The sequence below is a fragment of the Vicugna pacos genome, chromosome 15, assembly GCF_048564905.1.
Source record: "Vicugna pacos chromosome 15, VicPac4, whole genome shotgun sequence".
NCBI lineage: Eukaryota > Metazoa > Chordata > Mammalia > Artiodactyla > Camelidae > Vicugna > Vicugna pacos.
The window spans coordinates 34176200-34197844 of NC_133001.1; the positions used below are offsets into that span (position 1 = coordinate 34176200).

At 38.7% G+C, this 21645-nt stretch overlaps 1 protein-coding gene and 1 long non-coding RNA gene across 4 annotated transcripts in view; one reads left to right on the forward strand and one right to left on the reverse strand.

The window, feature by feature from the left end:
- The window catches only part of DHX57 (DExH-box helicase 57), a 45545-nt gene extending 24701 nt beyond the window's left edge, over positions 1-20844 (forward strand). For all 3 annotated transcript variants that reach the window (XM_006215560.4, XM_072937879.1, XM_072937880.1), the window contains exons 14-24: positions 2148-2244; positions 3263-3436; positions 4049-4249; positions 5398-5674; positions 9491-9586; positions 9674-9757; positions 12006-12143; positions 12812-12886; positions 14833-14967; positions 18152-18352; positions 20153-20844. In XM_006215560.4, the coding sequence (XP_006215622.1) occupies positions 2148-2244; positions 3263-3436; positions 4049-4249; positions 5398-5674; positions 9491-9586; positions 9674-9757; positions 12006-12143; positions 12812-12886; positions 14833-14967; positions 18152-18352; positions 20153-20296 (1622 nt within the window). In that variant the 3' untranslated portion in view covers positions 20297-20844. The remainder of the gene's footprint in view (positions 1-2147; positions 2245-3262; positions 3437-4048; positions 4250-5397; positions 5675-9490; positions 9587-9673; positions 9758-12005; positions 12144-12811; positions 12887-14832; positions 14968-18151; positions 18353-20152) is intronic.
- LOC140685740 (uncharacterized) lies at positions 4138-16351 on the reverse strand. The gene is made up of 2 exons (XR_012059110.1): positions 14992-16351; positions 4138-4458 (listed from the first exon to the last, which is right to left on the reverse strand). It is a non-coding gene; the product is annotated as an uncharacterized lncRNA (long non-coding RNA).
- Positions 20845-21645: the final 801 nt, after the last annotated feature.

Here is a 21645-nt window from a genome sequence, read left to right on the forward strand (position 1 = left end):
TGTTTGTAAAATAAAGACAGTAAATAAGTCCTCTATTTTGATGATTAAAAGAAATCATATATAAAGCACTTAGCACAGTGCCTGGCATGTAGTTAATGCCCAGCAGATACTACCCCAACAATGATAATATAACTATACTAGTATATTTGTCATCATTGTTGTCACCACTCCTCCTCCCCCTCATCTACTATAACACAGAGCGGTCCCTACCTTCCCCTTACTGTCTTCTGTCCCAGTGGCTTCTTCCTCACTTGTAGTCCCTTATCCCCAGAATGAATGCCCTACATCATCTCATAACTGAATCCTTCACATCATTCAGGTTTCTGTCAAACATCTCCTCTTCAGAGAAGTCTTCTCTGACACCCTATCTGTTGTCCTGCCCTGCCCTCCTCACTCTATCATAATATCCAAAAATGGTTTTCATTTTCATTATAGCACTAAACACTATCCAAAATTATATGTCTATCTTCAATAGAGTGTAAGCTCTTTAATAATAAGGATTTCTTGTGCACCACTGTGTTCCTCAGACCCTAGAACAGTGCCTGGCATATTTAGGTATCAAGTATTTGTTGCATGAATAGAGGCAGCCAGTGTTGGGTGATGTGATCATTAAGTGGAATCATAGATCAGATTATATTATGTACTCATTACATAGTGCTTAAGAGAAATGGGAGTGACTGCCCTCTTCTGCTTAGACTTTAATCATTGTGTGGTATTTTCTAAAGAAACATGTGAACTACATAGAATTATTGAAGTGCCTTGTTTCTCAGCCTTTAGCAAGTAGCCAGTGTTGGCTAATGCCTTAACACTGGATTGAATATCTTACTTCATCCCAAAGAAAAAGACTAATTGAAAAAAATCAAGTATAGCAGCCAAAAAAAGTTAGAAAATTACCAGAATTCAAAGCAAATGTGTTGTAGTGATTAGGCAGTTGGTGATACTATTTGTGAATATCAAAGATACCTCTTATCCAGATGGCCAAGCCATGAGGGCAGAGCAAATCAGAAGGCACATGAATATACAGGCAAAAAATTTTTTCCATCCATATAGATTATTTTACATTCTTAAATTTTGTGGTCCTTTAGTAGAGAGAAAAGCATGGAGTATGTAATGGAAAGAGCATGGATCTGGTACCAGAAACCCTATGTTTGTGTTCATACTCCACTCTGACCATGTTACAGAGTCGTCTTAAAGGGTACTAATAATCTTCTTAACGGGTGGTTATGAGGATCTAATGAGATAACATGTGAACATTCTTTGTAAATTACGAAGTATTAAAACCAACTCGGAAAGATACCTTTTGTCCTTCTTACTTCAGAGTTCCATTTTTGTAACAGTTTAGTTTCCTTATTTATTTAGTGGGGAGAATAACTATCATAAATAATTGGTTGTGAGTTCCTTGTGGGCAGAATTTGCTTTATATTTCACTGTACCTGGCACAGAGCTGACAAAGGCACCCAGTAGATACTTGTGGGATTATAGGAGGAGCTGGTGAAGACAGTGTCAATTTCCTCTCTGAATAAAGCACAAAAGGAGGTGACTGTTGCTGAGTGACCGCTCTTGGCACAGAAATACACTACACAGTCAGTTATCACTGCTTATTTTCTTTTATGTAAAATTTTAAAGCCTATAAACCACTAATATGGCATGGTTGGTTAATGTACTGCCTCTTCTACACATATCTGAATTTAAATTATCAGGGTGGCCAGCCAGTTATAGTTTCTTTTTCTCATTTCCAATAAAGTGTTTATGGATTTTATTTATTAATGGAGAGAAGAGTTGTTCTGTCTTATAAGATTAGAAGGATAACTCTTTCTATAGAAAAGAATGTCAGTGCCCAGGGCGCTGAAGGACTATGTCTAAAGAGCTTTGCTAATGATTCTTGTATAACTTAAGGCATTATATTTTTCCACACATCATTTTTTTTGTTGTAAAAAGATATAATACCTCATCCATTTTGTAGTTATTAAGTCAGAAAATATATTTTACAAGTTTGTTATCCATTAAATTCCCTGGGGACTTCACAAAGAAAGGAAAATTGACAGTGAAAAATCTCAGATTATTAATTTTTTTCATTTAAAACTATAGTCTGTATTAGTTTTTTCTTCTTTTGCATTTACCAGATTGATTGTTTTTAATATACCCAGGTGCTATACTTGTATTTTTACCGGGACTAGCAGAAATCAAGATGCTTTATGAACAGCTACAGTCTAATGCTCTTTTCAATAACCGACGTAGTCATCGGTAAGTTCATTGCTTTCTATAGCCTTCATCATCTGTTGCAGTCATATGCGAAGATGAATAACCAGAAAGGTCTCTTTGATGGTCATCACCCTCTTTAGACCCTGATGTCACTCCTTAAGAAAATGTTTATTTATGCCAGCTGGGAATAGACAAGTCAGTTTGTTTCAGGAAATCAGGAAACCCATTCTATTATATAAAAATATTTCTCTTCACTTAACATAGTGGCTCCACAAAGTTACGTGTACATTTGGTACAACGTGGGTTTGGCCCGCATGGGTCCACTTACATGCGGATTTTTCTCCAGCAGTACACACTACGGTAGTGCATGATCTGTGGTTGGTTGAATTCATGGATATGGACCCATTCGCTCGGAGGACCACAGATTTGAAGGGTCAACTGTCAGAAGCAGATTTTCTACTGTGCAAAGGGTCGGCCACCACCCTCTGCCCTGTGTTGTTCAAAAGTCAACTATAATTTCGGTTGCCAGATACAGGGGATGGGAGAAGCCAGTGTTAGGAACAGCAAAGAAATGCTACCATTTTGAGAAAAAATAATTTTGAATGGTTCCTATTCCAATAGCAAGACACGCTGGGTGTGTCCTCATATCTAAAGGGATAACTACTTGATAGAAGAGCACCCCCTAGAAATATAAGGTGAAGTTTCTTAATGTATATGACTGTCTCTGCCTCTCTTTCTCTGCATTTAAAGGTAGGGAAAAATGATTCTTTGCTGATTAGTGTCCTCTAGGCTTGTTACTTGTAGAATATCAACTATTTAGTGTTCTTGGTTACACTCCAGTTTTTCCCAAGTTGATGCAAAGTTTTTAGTTCATAGAAATGAATAAATACTTTGTTAGGATCAGAAAGAACCTTCCCATTTACAAGAGCTGGCCTTGAGGACGGGTTGTGGAGAAGCTGCTGATTCTTGGAGTCATATTGTTAGTCTTAATAGAAATTCACCCATAACCCATTTCAGTGTTCTGTGCTGGAACACTAAGTGTGTTTCTATTTTCTTGCAGATGTGTTGTTCACCCACTTCATTCATCTTTATCCAGTGAAGAGCAGCAGGCTGTGTTTGTAAAACCGCCTGTAGGTGTAACTAAGATTATAATTTCCACCAATATTGCTGAGACTTCCATAACCATTGATGATGTTGTCTATGTCATCGATTCTGGGAAAATGAAAGAAAAGAGGTATTCTCTTTTGGTGATGTAAGAAAGGGGCTAAAGATGCTGCATTTGAAGCAACACAGCTGTTAATGGCTAATGCTGTTAAGCTGCATGCATTACTGTTTGAAAAAATACTTTATGAAAATTGTCCATGGATATATGAGTGATTCTGTAGCTAGGACCATGAATCTTATGTTCAAACAGAGGTGGAAAGTTTAAGGTTTTACCTTGGATGTAATTATTTTTCCTCTCTTTTTCTCATATGTTCATGAAAAAGAGTTATCATGGGAGGTGATGGATATGTTAATCATCAAATGATTGGTAATCATTTCACAGTGTATACATATATCAGAACATCACATTGTATACCTTAAATATATACACTTTTTATTTGTCAAAAATAAATAAAAATGGGAAGGAAGTTTTTTAGAAATTATATAAAGAAACTGTATGTGGTAGCATTTGATACCATTTAAATCAGCACTGGGTGCTCCCACCCTGGACTCCCCTACCCCAGAACACACAGTACACTGTCCTTCCACAAAAGGACAGTTCATCTGTTCTGTCCATGCTAAGTAAAGTCTTGGCCACACTCTTATAAGGTTAACTCTTTTTTACATTTTCTTTAACTTATAGATACGATGCCAGCAAAGGAATGGAAAGTTTAGAGGATACTTTTGTCTCTCAAGCCAATGCCCTGCAAAGAAAAGGGCGAGCAGGTCGTGTTGCCTCTGGGGTCTGCTTCCATTTATTTACCAGTCATCACTTCAGTCACCAACTTCTAAAACAGCAGCTACCAGAAATACAAAGAGTGCCGTTGGAACAGCTCTGTCTACGGTACATCTTGATCATTGTTCTGCTTCCAGAAGGTCCCAGTGTTTCTCACCTTAAGTTCCATGTTTGTTTTTTTCCTTAGTGAAGATGTTTTGCTAAGAGTGGACTTGGATGAACTCATTCATTTGCAAAGAAAAAGCTCTTTGGTGTTGCCTTTACCATTCTTTTTAACTTTCTGCACAGAAAGATCTCTTGCATTGCAGAGAATGGCCCTAAAATAGAGTTTAGGAGTACAGTTATAAGTTAGGAAAGTAATCTAACTTGTCAGGAAATTTCTGCTTGGGTAACACCAATGTTAAATCATCACAGGGGAAAATCTACAGCCTCATTATCAGGCAGAACAAAGTGAACAAAACTTGAAAACACCATTATTTACCTGATGAACAAACAAGAACAAATATCATAAAATAGGATTTAATGAGTGAATGATTAAACTCAATGTTACTGAAGCTGGGGAACCTTTGTTTCAACTTTTCTGAAAATTTGTATAGCGTTACATAAGAACTCTAAAACTATCCATGCCCTTTGACCCAGTCATCACTTTGAGGGAGTATATGCCCATAAAATGACAACCCAAAGGAAAGAAAGTTACTTATCCAAAGATGTTATAGCTCTTCTTTTATCTAGTAGGTATATTTTGAGAGCCTTCCATTACATTAGTAAAAATGTAAAGTGGTAATGTTTATAGATTGGTAGATTAGACAGGAATTATAAGTGAAATAAATTTTATATTAGATTTTTCTCTTCTGAGAATTGCCTAAATTCATAATTTAAAATAGCTTTTCAACAGTTACACAGCAGGACACAAAGCAGATTAGTTTTATAAACAATTACTATACAGTTTCAGATGTGGGAGAGAGAGTGAATTGATCATTTGAATTTTATTTCATGATTTGAACACACTGATAGGGAATCATTTTAGAAGTTTATAGAGAGAATTGTAATCCAAATCTCAGTAAATTTCACAATCAGAAAGTGTTTCTGCAATTATTTCCAGGAGAACTAGAAGACATGAGATTTTTAAAAAATTTATTTAAACTGGCATGGTTTGGTTTATGAAAGCATGTATCTGGAAAATTATAAATTATTTTCACTCTTTTGTGTCATGTCACCAGAAATAAAATTGACAAATTATTGTTTTCTTTTTTCAGAATTAAAATTTTAGAGATGTTTAGCACTCATAATCTCCAGTCTGTGTTCTCTCGGCTCATTGAACCTCCACACGCTGATTCTCTCCGTGCCTCAAAAATACGATTACGAGACTTGGGAGCCTTAACTCCAGATGAAAAACTGACCCCTCTAGGGTATCACTTGGCCTCTCTGCCCGTAGATGTGAGAATCGGCAAACTAATGCTGTTTGGGTCTATCTTCCGCTGTTTGGATCCTGCTCTCACCATCGCTGCCAGTTTAGCTTTTAAGTCTCCTTTCGTAAGTAAACAACATTCATCTAAACTGGAGTCCGTAAGTCTCTAAGGGGACCATGGGGGCTTCAGGGTTATGGGAGTCCCCTAAAAATGTTCTTGTATGTTAATATGTGACTCTTTCAGGGCATAATGTCTATAACTGATCTGATCCTCAAAGAAATCCATGCCCCAAGTAAAGATGAAGAACTAGAGATCCAGCTTATTTAAGTATTATAAATATGCTTTTGTATGTCTGCTTTACTTGCTCCTTATAGGATTATAGGAAAATCAGAAAAAGCAAGCAAGCAAAAAATGCCCTTGCATGATTTTCGAAAAACAATAAATACATTGGGCTACTTTTTCTTTTAACACTTTATTGAAATATAATGCATCCATTTAAAGTGTACAGTTTTATTAGTTTTTAGTATTGTGCAATCATCACCATAGTCAGTTTCAGAACATTTTTATCACTTCATAAAAACACCTCTTAGCTATCACTCCTATTTCCTGCCAGTCCTCCCACCACTCCAGCCCTAGGCAACCACCAGTCTCCTTTCTGTCTTCATCGGTTTGCCTCTTCTGGACATTTCGTATTAGTGAAATAGTATAATATACAGTCTTTTGTGATCAGCTTCTTCACTTAGCATAATGCTTTTAAGATTCATCTAGTTACAGCATGTATAACATCTTTTCATTTGCTTATTGTCCATTTGTGTAACTTCTTTCAAGAAATGTCTATTTCAGGTAGTTTGCCCATTTTTTAATTGGGTTATTTGGCCTTTTATTATTGAGTTGTAAGAGTTCTTTATATATTCTGGATATAAGTTCCTTCCAGATACATGATTTGCAAATATTTTCTCCTATATTATGGGTTGCCTTTTTCACTTTCTTGATCTATTCTTTGAAATACAAAAGCTTTTATTTTTCTAACTTCCAGATTATCTAGTTTTTTGTTGCTTGAATTTTTGTTGTTATGATTAAGAATCCATTGCTAAATCCACAGTCATGAAACTACGTATTTTTCTAAAAGTTTTATAGGTTTAGTGCTTACATTATGGTCTTTGGTCCATTTTGAGTTAGTTTTTGTGCACAGTGTGAGGTAAGAGTCCAACTTCATTCTTTTGCTTGGACTGTGACTTTCCAGTTGTCCCAGCACCATTTATTGAAAAGACTGTTCTTTCTCCATTGAATGGTCTTGCATTCTTGTCAAATATTAATTGACCATAGATACATGAGTTTATTTCTAGATTCTTGATTCTGTTCCATTAAGTTATATAGTCTGTCCTTACACGAATTCCACAGTCTTGATTCAAAATACAAAACTAGTTTTATACTAAGTTTTGAAATCAGAAAGTGTGAATTCCCCAGCTTTGTTCTTTTTGGTAGTGTGTTGAGGATTTTTATGTCCATATTCATAAAAGATACTGGTCTGTAGCTTTGTTTTCTTGTGATGTTCTTGTCTGGTTTTGTATCAGAGTAATACTGGCTGCGTAATGATTTGGGAAGTATTCACTCCTCTGTTTTTTGAAGAGTTTGTGAGGAATTAATATTAATTCTTCTTAAAAAGTTTGGTAGAATTTATCAGTGAGGCCACTTGGGCTTTTCTTTGTAGGCAATTTTTTTTATTGTTATTAATTCAATCTCTTCACTTGTTAATAGGTCTATTCTAGTTATCTGTTTGAGTCTTTTTTTTTTAATTGAAGTTTAGTTAGTTTACAATGTTGTCTGTTTCTGATGTACAACATGTTTCAGTCATCCATATACATACATATATTCGTATTCTTTTTCTTTATAGGTTACTATAAGAATTGAATTTAGTTCCCTGTGCTATACAGAAGAAACTTGTTTATGTATTTCATATATTGTAGTCAGTATCTGCAAATCTTGAACTCTCAATTTATCCCTTCCCACCCCCTTCCCCACTGGTAACCATAAGTTTGTTTTCTGTATCTGTGAGTCTCTTTCTGTTTTGTAAACAAGTTTATTTATGTCTTTTTTCAGATTCCACATATGAGTGATATGTGGTATTTTTCTTTCTTTGAGTTGGTTTTGATTGTATTTTTCTAGGAATTTGTCCATTTCATCTAAACTACCTAATTTACTAACACATAGTGTTCATAGTATTTTATAGTCCTTTTTATTTCTGAGCGGTTGGTAGTAATGTCCCCATTCTAGTAATTGGACCGTTCCCTCTCTCTCTTTTTTTTTCTCTTGATCAGTTTAGCTAAAGGTTTGTCAATTTTGTTGATCTTTTTAGAGAACCAGCTTTTGGTTTCATTGCTTTTCCCTACTGGTTTTCTGTTCCCTGTTTTATTAACTTCTGCTCTTCATTTCCTTCCTTCTGTTTGTTTCAGGTTTAGTTTGTTGTTCTTTTTCCAGTATCTTAAGGTAGAAGTTTAGATTATTGGTTTGAGATTTTTCTTCTTTTTCAGTATAAACATACACACACAGCTATAAATTTTCTTTTACAGACTGCTTTAGCAGCATCCCATAAGTTTTGGTATGTTGTGTCTCCTTTTTCATTCAAGTATTTTCTGATATCCCTTTTTATTCTTCTATGACTCATTGGTTATTAGGTATGTGTTTAATGTCCATGTATCTATGAGTTTCCTAATTTTTTTCTATTATTGATTTCTAATTTCATTCTGTTTGGTCAAAGAACATACTTTGTATTATTTCAGTCCTTTAAAACTTAACTAAGCTTTGTATTATGGCCAAGCATATGCTCTGTCCTGGAGAGTGTTCCACGTAGACTTGAGGAGAAGGAGTACTCAGCTGTTGTTGGGTAGAGTGTTGTGCTGCCTTTATTTTCCCCATGGCTTATCTCACGTAGATAGAGGAATAGATAGATGCAGTGATTTTCTTCAGTTTTAATGTTATACTTCACGGAATTGTAAACTCACAGATCTGCAGAGGGATCTCAGTTCAGCTCTCTCACTTAACATGACAAAACTAAGGGCCAGACTGGGTGCTATAGCTTGCCAGGGACAGTCAGTATTGTGGTGAACAAGACCTCCATTACCTATTTCTCAGATTGTCTAAATAACCTCTCACTGGCTGTTTTCTTTCACTGAAATACAGAAAATTTTTCATCCTTAGCCAAAACTGAATACTTGCCCTTTGCTGGACTCTGTAAACATAACATTAACCTCCCAGATGTAATCCTTTTCCCATTGACCTTCCTAAAAAGGAAAGAATTTTATTTTCTACTTGAAATTGTTGTTGGCTATAAAGGTATTCAGATATACAAAAATTAAAAGAGATGCACCATAGGTGGTTTAGAATGAATCATTTAGAATGATACAGTGAGGGCCTCGGAGTGACTTGCTCTGAGGAGCTACTGCAGGTGTCTCTAGTATATGTCTGTTGCCGTGGGAGAAGGCAGTGCAAATTAAGTTCTCAGCTAGTTTTACTAATTTGTAGGGAAAAGGAGGACCTGTCGACATTCATTTTTAAAAACTAAAAAACATGAAGTATGGGTATAGAAATAGGGGAGACTCAGGTATAAAAGATGAATAAGAATCTGTGAAATAAAGATACCACAGAGGTAACAGAATCTTAGATTTTAGATGTAGCTTTTAAATGAGTGATTCTTTGATGACCTCTTGCCACTAGGAAGTAAAAGATCCAGTAGAGGTTATTTTGGGTGGGCAGACTCACAAGGACAGGGAGGACTGTTCGCTTGTCACTTAAATCACCGTAATTACTTTTAAAGCAGCCACCCACTGTGCACCCTGTTCCACATAAAACTCTTCCCAAGGCACCTGGCTTCAGCAGTAGGAAAGTGCCATTTGAAACCTCAGATAATATGTGTCCTTCACACCTGCTTTTCCTCATGTAGGTCTCTCCCTGGGATAAAAAAGAGGAAGCTAACCAGAAAAAGCTAGAATTTGCATTTGCAAACAGTGATTATCTGGCCCTCCTACGAGCATATAAGGTACGTATATAACCTAATAGCTGAGGTTGTTACCAGAGTTGGCACTAAAGACAGAGTAAGTTCATTTTGATTTTCTCCAAAATTTAGGGATGGCAGCTAAGTACGAAAGAAGGGATGCGTGCAAGTTACAATTACTGCAGACAAAACTTCTTGTCCGGAAGAGTTCTTCAGGTGAGTTGTGGAAATTTGTTTTCATTCATTTTCTATTGTAGTAGCATGCTGGAGGGGGTTGAAATTTTATCTTGCTTGTCCTGCCTTGACATTGAAAATGTTATTTTTGGAACTTGCTTGGCTTTACCCTCTGTGTACAACAGACTCCTGAGCTATGACATCAGGCCTTCTGTGTGGAACCTTTCAACTGACTTGTTTTGCCTCTTTTCAGTGAATGTGTGTTTACTTATGTGGAGGCTAGGGGAATGTAGGCACTCTGAAGATTGCTGTTCACTGGAAGTCAGTTTTTTTAGTAATTAAACCAAGCATCCTTAACCTGGATCCATAAATCACAAAATTATATGCAAAGTCATATTTATACAGATGTGCATTATCCTGGAGAAAGGGATCAGAGCTTTCATTGGATTCTCAAAGTGGTCTATGACTGTCCCAAACTCCCTACCCTCTCCCCAAAACCAAAGAACGAATACTCAAACGGATTCTAATTCTTCTGCTGTCCATCAGAGGCTACATGTCAATAGTGAGTACACAAGGAAGAGAAAGGTTTCTTATCTTCTATGTATTAATAGACAGAGCTCTGTCTTCTGTCATGACAATATTTTAGGCTTCCTTCCAGAGTGGCATGAAAAGCTCGAATAATGACAGGGCATATCTTTATAAAGCATCTATTTTATTCAGAGATTTGAGGCTGAGGGGAGGACTTTACTCTCATATTAGAACATATGCTGGAGTAGGACACAAAATTAATGTTCGTGGTACTTACCACTGTCTGCCATCTGTTTATCTCTCCACCCCCTAAGCTCCATCTGAGCAGAGATCTTACCTCTTTTGTTCAATACTGTGTCTCCAGTGCTTAGAATAGTACTCTGCACATAGTTGATGCTCAGTAAAATTCACTCAATGGATGAATTTGGTTGTTTGAAATGAAGTAAGATACCTCAGAACCATCCCAGTATCTGCCTTCATTCTCCTCTGCCGTTAGGTGTACTACAGTGAGACATCGTCAGGAGACAAAGTCTCTAGTATTATTCTAAGTACAACAAAAGCAGTGATTTTCAGTCCTGGCTACACAGTAGATTCACTTGAAGAAGCTTAAAAAAATTAAGTAAAAATGCCTAGGTTCCATCCCAGGCGAATTACATCTGGAGCTCTAGGGGTGGGGCCTGGGCATCTGTTCACTTGCCTTGTTGTTGGGTTCACCAAGTGATTCTAACGTGCAGCCAGGGTTGAGAACCACTGGTCTAAAGGGTATTTTTTTATGTAAGGTACAGTAATTATTTCCTTGAGTCATTAAGATTTTTAAGCATAAAATGATATTTCTCTTATTTTTTAACTATATTTATTCTTTTTCTTTAGGATATATGTAGATTTTGTTGTGATCTGTGAGGTCCATCAGTTACGTATTTTCACTCAACTCCAGCTTAAATGATAGGATTAGTTTTATTAAGTATCAATTAAAAAATTAATTGATACTTAATAAAACCTTGTCATGAAATAGAGCTCTGATATGTTTAACTCCTAGTTACATTTTGCCATGTTATCCATGTGTACTTGAGACATTCCAAGAAAATACCCAGTGTCATCCAGAGACAAGGTGGCAGTGCTTAGCTCAGTTCCTTGCAGTATCTTCTTCTCTGTTGTCTGATACACAGCCTGTATTTGAACAGAAGCTGGAAGAGAGGTTTGCGCTTTCTTTCTCACACTTGTGCTGAACTACAGAAAGGGGTGTCTAAATCTAAACCACTTAATACTGTCCCTAGTCCTAGGAAATGACACCAGGTAAGAGAAAGAGGGAAAGTGCTGCATCCATTGAGAGCGAACATGAAGCACTCCAGGCTCAGGTAAGGGACTAACAGGACCTGAGCAGGAGGGAAGTAGGAAGAACTAGACAGTGTCATGTACCTTGGGTTGGAGTTCCAGACAAAGTCAACTACATTTCTGGCTGTCCTAAGAATTTCCGAGAAAAATCAGACCTACCCAAAATCCAATGAATGTTTTTTTAAGGTAATCTAGAATTAAATGATCTTTGGGTTTTTTCAGATTTCTGCATTTCTATGTAATTATTTTTACTCTGCTGGTTTGTGTAAATGAAAACTGCCCTCTTGGAAATGGACAAGATAATCTTCATTCCTGTTTGATGAACCCATATGCACCTCATTACTAGCCACTGAACTAACACATTTTTGTAGTCATTCTTACTTTTGATACATTGATGCCCCTGCTTAAAGATTTTCTCCACTTCTTCCAGGAAATGGCCAGCCTCAAACGACAATTCACTGAACTGTTGTCAGATATAGGCTTTGTAAAGGAGGGGCTCCGAGCAAGGGAAATTGAGAAAAGGGCCCAAGGAGGAGGAGACGGTATCTTGGATGCCACAGGAGAAGAGGTACAGAATGTGTAGTTAGCTCTTATTTCTCCTTAATGATCACATGCATATTACCTCAGCATCACTGGTAGGCATTCTTCCCTTAAGCCCTCTACACAGTGAGTGAGCAGCATTCTTGATTTTCCTCTTTCTACAAATAAATGTCAGCTAACGCTCATAAAAATAGAATTGTTTTACTGTTAAAAAACAAAAACAGAAGCAACAATTAAGTTTCACACTAGTTCTTAGTAAGTCGATCAGAGGTAGAATAGACTTTCCAATAATGTCTTAAATCAGACCAGCCTTTTTACAACCAAGGATAGTTTTTATTTAACTAGAGGACGAACACTTCAAGGTGAACCTGATGCTGCTCTGTTCTAAGTGTAGTTAGTACTTTCTGGAGATTGTGAACATCTCATGGACCAGAATCTTTCCAGTGATCCTTAGGAACACTGGTTTTGCAACTGCTTTGCAGAGATCTAGAAAGTTATTATGGGCTTCTTGGAATGGGTCCTGTGTGAATGTGGTCCAGTAGATTTTTTTTTACTTAGAAAGGAATAATTTTTCTAGCAAAGTGTAGAAGTTAGATGCTTTTCTTTTAAGATAGAAAACAAAAGAAATATAACAGTAAATTCCAGGGCACAAATAGCCACATTACTTATAAGATTAATGCTGTATTTCCCTCATAGGCAAACTCAAATGCTGAGAACCCCAAGCTGATATCAGCAATGCTGTGTGCTGCTCTGTATCCAAATGTGGTGCAGGTAATGAAATACTTTTCCTGGGTCCTGGCACTTCTTGTTTGACTTGTAGCCAATGGCTATAACTTAAGACATGCACATTGATCATCTTAAAGATATATACACACATACAACCTGTTAAACTTAGTACACATTTTCAATCCTTCAGTTCTCCAGTGTGTTTAGACACATCATTCAAGAACACATTTATTATATAAAATGAGGTGCCTCTGTAATCCTTCTGACGTATGACACTCCAGAAATTAAAATGGACCAATGTCACTCTGTCAGCCAGTCTGTGCATAACTAACCCTCTGTGTTAGATAGAAACTTGATTCTACTGCAGTTTCCCTTATGCCTTCTACTCCGGATGAGAAATAAATAAGAACAAAATCCAACAAGTCAGCATTTTACCATGGGACCACCTGTGACTCCCCCCTCTTCTGGAAACCCTACCTGAATGTGCTGTTAGACTTTTACCTGAGTTTCATCCAGTCCTTGTCAAACTTAGAATTTGAGTTTGTCAGAGTACTGAATCACTTAATTTTTTGTTAAGTGCTCGGTTGACATCTGATTCATTTATGGCTTATTTTTCCTTAGTACTTGTATGCTTTTTAAACCATTTGAAATTTACTTTAAAAAACTATTTGGAGCAAAAGTATGGAGACAAAAAATTAGGGGGTGGGGGGATGAATAAGCAGAACACATAAGATTTTTAGGGCAGTAAAAATACTGTGCATGACACCATAATAATGGAAACATGCCACCCACTTGCCCAAACCCATAGACTATACAACAACACAAGTGAACCTGAGTGTCAGGTATGGACTTGGGTGGTTGTGGTGTGACAGGTCTTTAAAAATTATAATACTGGTGCTGTCATAAGTCCCCCAAAATGAATACTGTCACTGTTGGTAAGAATATAACTTGATCTATCCCCTAGGTAGCAGTTTCACTTCTAAGGATTTATTACCTGGAAATAATGCATATGTACATAAAGATACAGCTAGGAGAATGTTTGCAAGTATAAACAGCACTTGAATGAACAATCTAAAATTCCAATAATAGGGAATTTATTGGTTAAATTTATATATCATTACAATGAAGTACTATATAGCCATTGAGAATGGTGGTTTTAGGAAAAAATTCAGCATGGAAAAATGTTAAATATTAAGTTTAAAAAGATTATAGAAAATGATCCTGTATTAATTTTAACATATATATTGTGTTTGAGTTTCTCCATTTCTATATATAAATATAAGTCTAACAGAAAACTAAAATATTTATCAGACATTAATGTTGGTTATTTCTTAATCATGTGATTACAAGAGATCTGTATTTTTTTCCCTTTTTTTTCCATCAAAGTATGGTTGATTTACAAGACTGTGTTACTTTCAGGTGTATAGCAAAGTGGATCAGTTGTATTTTTTCAGAATATAGTTTATTACAGTTATGTTTTTTCAGATTTTCCATTGTAGGTTATTACAAGATACTGAATATTGTTCCCTGTGTTATTACAATACCAAAGTTATTTTCTACAGTAAACATGTAGATGTGTGTGTGCGCATAAACTTCATTTATTAAAAATGAAACAGTGTTAATTCATATAATTTTTTCCATTATTTTGAAAGAAATTCATTTGGAAATACTGGACTGGGATTGTCAGCAGATTCCAGTGTTGCCAGCTGGATTTCTTTACCTGATAATCAGTGTAGACCTGAAATGTTCCACATGGTTTCTCCCCCACATGGCTAGTGTGTGGTATAGTCACCCGGAGCTACTCACCTACGCCCACAGTTCTTCCTGGATAAAAAAAGAAAAAAAATTCCACTTAACTGCTTTCAAAAGGAAACTAGGTGAGAAAGGGAAGAAACAGGAAAGGCATTCAAATAAGACTGGTTTTGTGTCAAGGGATATCCTACAACGGAGATACGTACACACATCTGTTTTTACAAATACCTGTTGTTTAGGTGAAAAGCCCAGAAGGGAAGTTTCAAAAGACCAGTACCGGAGCTGTCAGAATGCAACCAAAATCAGATGAGCTGAAGTTTGTCACCAAGAACGATGGATATGTACACATTCACCCTTCATCAGTGAACTACCAGGTCAGGACGGCTGGGTATACTTACATCAGGTTCCACACTCAGAGATTCAACCGACAACGGATCATGAAGTACTGTAGTATTTACGGTTGGAAAAAAAATCCCAGTATAAGTGCAGTTCAAATCCATGTTGTTCACGGGTCAACTGTATTTAGGTTCTGGGGTGAGAAACAGCCCCTTCAGTTCAGCCAAACCCTGTTCTATCACTCGCTGACCCAGGCAGCACCACTGACTCGGGGAAGGTTGAATAAGCACAGACTTACTAGAAACTGAACTACTAAGTCTGCTTTCAGATACAAAATTGTTTCTTTGCAGTGGCGATTTAAGAGGTCCCAATGTAGCCATCGTTGCGTCTGCACTCTAAAAGGTGGTGACCTGTACATGCTGATCTGCTCTCGCTCTTCCTTCAGCCCATTGCTGGGAGGCTTCTGCCCCCACACCTCTATTAAACTCATCAGAAGTCATAAATAACCTGTTTGTCAAATCTAGGGAACAATTCCTTAGTTCTCATCATTCTTGACGCATGTAGTATTTGACATTGCTGGCTTCCCTACCTCTCTACGCTCTCTTTGACGGTTTTTTGCTTCCAAAATGGCTTTCTTCTCTCTGATCATCCCCCTCTGTCTCCTGTACTAGAGTCTCTTCCCATGCTCTAAGGTAGTGGTTCTGTCCGTGTCCTTGTCCACATCCTTATTTTCTCACTGTCATGTGCAGTCTTCCTGAATCACCAGAGCACACTGTGTTCTAACTGCCGCCTCCGTGCTGACAGACCCCACATCTCTCTCTCTCTGGTCCTGGGCTCTGAGCTCTCTTGCTAGAAATCACCTGGATACCCTCTGGAGTCACCTCAAACTCAAAAGCTGGAAAAGCAAACTTACTGTCTCCTAATTCACTCTTTGTGTGTTCTCTGTCTTGGTGAAATGGCACCATCCAGATTGGAACCCTGGAGCCACACAGAGCCTGCTTCTTCTCTCCTGACACCAGTCTAGTTGGTCACCAGGTCCCAGCAGTTCCCCCTTTTTCCACATCTCTCAGACGTGCCTACTCCCCTTGTCCCCACTGCTGTTTACTCAGTTCAAACCCCGAACATCTGTCTCTCACCTGAAGTACTAATCTTACTTCTGGTGCTTTCTTTCTCCAACCTTTTACACTACTGCCAGAATCATCTCTACAAAACATACATTTGATCACATCACGCCCTTGCTTAAAACTCTTTGAATGTGGCAGCTACTGCAGACTCTCACATGACCCTTCACGTCTAGCCCCTTCTTAGACCACATCTCCCCCAACCTCCTCCTTCTGTCATTCTTTATGCTCCAGCAATACCAGACAACCAACCGTGCCCTCAGATGCCATGACACAGGACACACTGTTCCCTAGGCCTGGAATGGCGTGCTCATTCCCCAGCAGGCACCTACTTGTCCTCCAGGCTTCCATTAACCACCACTTCCCCAGTGACCCTCTCTGTCTGAGTTGCTTCCACTCCTGTTCCCACCGTACAATGTGCATTTGTCCACTGTTGCACTTACCACATTATTTTACAGTTTACGGTATGTCTCATCCTTGGAGTTGTGAAATTCCTGAGGACAGAAGTTGAATTTTATTCATTTCTACATTCTTGATGTCTACCATGGTGCCTAGGTGTCATAGCTGAAAGCAGATGCTCAGTAAAGCTTTGGGGAGAGATGAAGGAGAAAAAAAGGAAAGGATGGTGGAAGAGAGTTTGACGTGTTAGGGCTGGTCAGCCCCTGGAACTATTGACTAAAGTGTCAGCAAAGCATGAAAAAAATCTCCTTAAGCTCAGAAGAGTTTGAGGACCAGGAGGTCACCTGCCCACTCAGCTGCGTGCGCTCTTAGGAACCAGGGGCCTGAGTTACCTCCACACCTCCTCTCCCTTGTTTCCATGACATTTCTGCAATGAGTCCAAATCCTTCCTGCCTCCATCAGTATCTGCTAGCACCTCCTCTGTGCCAGGTGTCGCTGAAGGCCAGGAAGAGAGCGGAGCTTGGGGAGACGAGCTCTTTGCCCTCAGGGAGCTTACTTTCTAGTGGGGAAGTCAGGCAAGAGACAAGTCATGTCAGGTTAATGACAGATTTTATGAAGAAAATAAGACAGTAAGGTTGAGTATGACAGGAGAGGGGCTTTTTTTTTTTTTTTAACTTATTTAACTATAGTTGACTTACAGTATCGTGTTAAGTTTCAGGTGTATAGCTTCAGATTCTTTTCCATTATAGGTCATCACAAGATATTGACTGTATTTCCCTGTGCTATACAGTAAATCCTTGTTTATCTGTTTTATAAATACAGTGGTATAGATCTGTTAATCCTAACGGAAACTCCTAATTGATCCCTCCCCCTTCCCAAGAGGGGCTGTTTTCCATAGAGTGGTCAGGGAAGACCTCTGAGAAAACAACAGATCCTAGATGAGATGAAAGGCAAGTCATGCAGATGTCTAAAGAGAACATCCCAAGCAGAGGAGATGAGCGCGAAGTCTAAGAGATGGGCACGTTGAGTATGCTCCAGGAAACGCAGGACGGCGGCCAGTACACACAGCGGGGAGGGTTAGGGGTGCAAGTGGTAGGTGAGTTGGCACCAGCAGGCAGGGGAAGGTTGCATAGGACCTTGTAATCCATGGTCAGGATTTGAGATCTTACCCTTGGGAAATCTCTAGAGGGTTTGGAGCCCTAACTGGACTTGTTTTTAAAAGGTCACTGTGGCCACTGTGTAGAGAAGAGACCGAAGATGCGAAAGGGCAAGTACGTAGGCAGCCGTTGCAATGACCTCTGCGAGGTGAAGTGGTTTGTACAAGGCGGTAGCTGTAGAGGTGGTAAGAATGTCAGTTCATCGTGCCTTTTGAAAACAGAAGCCTTAGTGATGAGAGAGGTGGAGTGAGGGAAAGAACAGTCAAGGATGGCTCGTAAGTTCGGGGCTTGAGCAGCTGGGTAAGTGGGAGTGTCATTTACTGAGACGGTGAACGCTGCAGGGAGGGGAATGTCAAGAATTTTGAGAGGCTTGTTACATGTCCAAATGGAGACCGAGTGGGCAGTTGCATATATGAGTCTTGAGCTCAGGGGAAAGGTACAGGCTGAAGATAATCTGGGGAGTCACTGGACAGGTGATAGTTAAATCCTTGGGACTGGTAGAGTTCCCCTTATGTTGTCAGTGACATCACTGCCCTATGTTCCAGGTCAGGCACTTTGACAGCCCCTACCTGGTGTACCACGAGAAGATCAAAACGAGTCGGGTGTTCATCCGAGACTGCAGCATGGTGTCTGTGTACCCACTGGTCTTGTTTGGAGGAGGCCAAGTGCATGTGCAGCTTCAAAGGGGAGAGTTCGTTGTCTCCTTGGATGATGGTTGGATCCGTTTTGCAGCTGCTTCTCATCAGGTAGGAGATAACGAAGTCTGTCCTGTGAGGTTCAGGAAAGGTTTAAGGCAGACGCTGTCAGTGAGGTGTTGGAGCTTACTGTTATACAAATATATGTTCAAAGAAAAATCAAAATAGAGATGAGCAAAAATAAATCATCCTGATTCCACAACTACCATTTAAAAAATTAAAGATAATGGTTCTGAATTTTTTTTTCACTCTCAGGTCTCAATTATTCACTGTATGGAATCGTGAGAAAACATTGAAGGGGGGAGTATATTTTTAAGAACTAAAAACTCATTTTAACATTTACAGCTGTCAGAAATCTATTGCAAGAAACAGAAATACCATCTCAGAAGATTAACAGGAATTTATTGGTGTATGTAACTAAAGTCTGAGAGCAGCACAGTCCAATAGAATTATGTGTGCCACATATGTAATTTTTTTTATGTTCTTTGTTAGGGGTAGGTAATTAGGTTTGTTCTTAATTTTTTGTTGGGAGAGGAAGTAATTAGGTTTGTTTATTTTTAACAGAGTTGGGGGTTGAACCCAGGACGTCGTGCATGCTAAGCACCCACTCTACTGAGCTATACCCTCGCCCCCACATATGTAATTTTCTTTTTTTTTTTTTTGATGGGGGGAGGTAATTATGTTTATTTTTATAGGAGGTACTGGGGATTGAACCCAGGACCATGTGTATGCTAAGCCTGCTTAGCTGAGCTTATACCCTCCCCCCTCCACATATGTAATTTTAATTGTTCTAGTAGCCTCATTTAAAAAAAATTGGTCAAATTAATTTTAATATATTTAGCCTAAAAAAACTAAAAAGTTTTAATTTTTTAATAGATTACATGTTGAGAGTTTTTTTTTACATTTTTTTGTACACTAAGTCTTCAAAATCTGGTGTGTATTTTATACTCAGAGTACATCTCAGTTTGGACCAGCCACATTTCATGTGGTCATGAGATCAGCCACCTGGGACTAGTGGCTGCCATACTGGAAAGTATAAGTCAGGAGGGCCAGGCAGGGTTGGTTTGATTCAGCCGCTTAACAGTGAAAGCCTGGCTGACCTTGTGGTAGCAGGACGGCTGTAGTAGCTCCTGGCCTCTCATCCGAGCAGCATACTGTCCAAAAAGGGAGACAATGCTTCTTTCCTAAAGGCTCCAGCAAACCTGCTCTCCTAAACCAGTTCCTGTGGCTGAAGGAATGTCATGGGCTCTGAGGCCTGGATCACTTGAATCTGGCACATGGCATGAGCTTGTTTGATTTAGATCGGAATCCACACTGCAGGGTTGTCAAACAGTGCAGGAGGAACCAAACAGACATTGGCAAGATATCCATGTGCCACTCCATCAGCATAAGCAAAATGCCATAAAAAACTGTGGAGCTATCTCCCAGCCCCACCCCACCCACAAAAGCATAAAAATTCCAAAGTTTAAGAGATTCGTTTAATATCCACCATTTTTAATTCTCTATTTTCCTGCTTCTCCTCTCAGAGCAAATTATAAAAGTTCACCAAGCTTTAATATGGAGAACACTACATAAAAGCTGTATTTCCGGATTTAATCTTGTCTTTAAATGAGATGTGATACAGCAGCCTTTTTATAATGGACCCCATTTAGTATATTACAGAGCCGACAGTAAATGTTATAACTGCATCAAAAAATTTTAGAAGCACTTTTAGAAAAAAGTTTTGCTTTCCCAATGGAATTAAAATAGCAGAAATCTAGAATAATGATAATCGTAACTAGAGAATTTCCTTTAATAACCTTTCCTCCCTTGTTGGTCCAAGCACTGCTTACATTGCAACTTTCATTTTAGGTGGCTGAATTAGTAAAGGAACTTCGCTGTGAACTTGACCAGCTCCTCCAGGATAAGATAAAAAACCCAAGCATAGATCTGTGTACCTGTCCCCGCGGGTCTCGGATCATCAGCACGATTGTGAAACTTGTCACCACGCAATAGAGACCAGTCTTGGGAGAGTGCCTGCTCCTCACCTGGGAAGTAACAGCAGCACCTCTACCTCGAACCACAGCTCGGTGCTGGGGCTGGCGCTGGGGAGGGAGCCCAGCATGCGCTGCGAGTCAGCCGAGGCGACGCACACCTGTAGGGGAATGTTCCAGACTGAGTATTCCTCACAAAGCAGAGGGCACCCCCAGCACAATCTGGAGTGTCAGTGTGAGACAGTCCGAAAACCAACTTGCCTGTCTTTTTCTGGGACCGTCCTGGAATGAAGTTCACAACACAAAAGTGAATATTTAATACAATTCTGTTTTAATCTATCTATGTATTATTTTTCTCCTGCTTTTTACTGGGGTGAGATGTGAGGCATGAGGAAAAATACCAATTGTTTTTTCTGTCATAAAGGCTTAACTAAGAAGTCAACAGAGAAGGGAAAAAATCATGTGAGCAAGAAAAATTGAAATTTCATTTTCGGCTGTAGGCTATTACATAAACTTCATTTGTGAGGGATTTTTATTTTTACTCATTAAAGGTCAGCTTAAAAAAACAAACAATGAGCTCTTATTTGTTGTTAAAATGTGAGCTGGTTTCACCCATTACACACTTAACTCTTAAAAGCAGAAGCCTGGGTATTTCCATTCTTTTAGGTTTTCCATTTAGGAATCTTACTCTGTCTTATGAACTCACCCGAGTCTAATGGCCACATGTCACGTTACGCAAAAGGGGATTTTAGTGGTATTCTCAGAACAGAGTTGGCATGGTTGAGGTAGAAAAGGTTGCCATGCCAGTGTCAGGTTTACAGCCATAAAAATACCTTCCATGAGACTGCTTATTTTCAACCACCACTTAGGTTAATGAGGCACTACTGGCATTTTGAAAAAAAAATATTAATGCATTTACACTTTCCCTGGACATTTATCAGCGTGGCCAAGAAGAATCCCAAAGAGCTGAGTAGAAAAAAAGTCTTTTATTCATTTGGCTGTCAGAGAATCACTTCCGGTTTCACACTATAGGTTGAATTCACACTAATTCAACAAAACCACCTCAGTGGAAGATGTTTATTTTATGTTTTCAGGAGAGCTCCTAGGCAGTCTAAGATGGTCCAAAATGGTTGTTATCAAGTGTGTTGAAGCTTTAGTGCACTTGAAGATCCGTATTTTTAAAGGCATTAATTCATGTCATCCCCTTAAATAAAAACATGCATAGCACCCACAGTCTCCCAGTGCTGACTTGCCACTGAAACAAGGCTCACGTTACAGACCAGATTAGGCTGGAACATCTAGGAGACATGGAGAAAACGGCGCTAACTCACTGAAAAACTTTTTTAAAACCAGCTTTGACTCCCGGTGCTC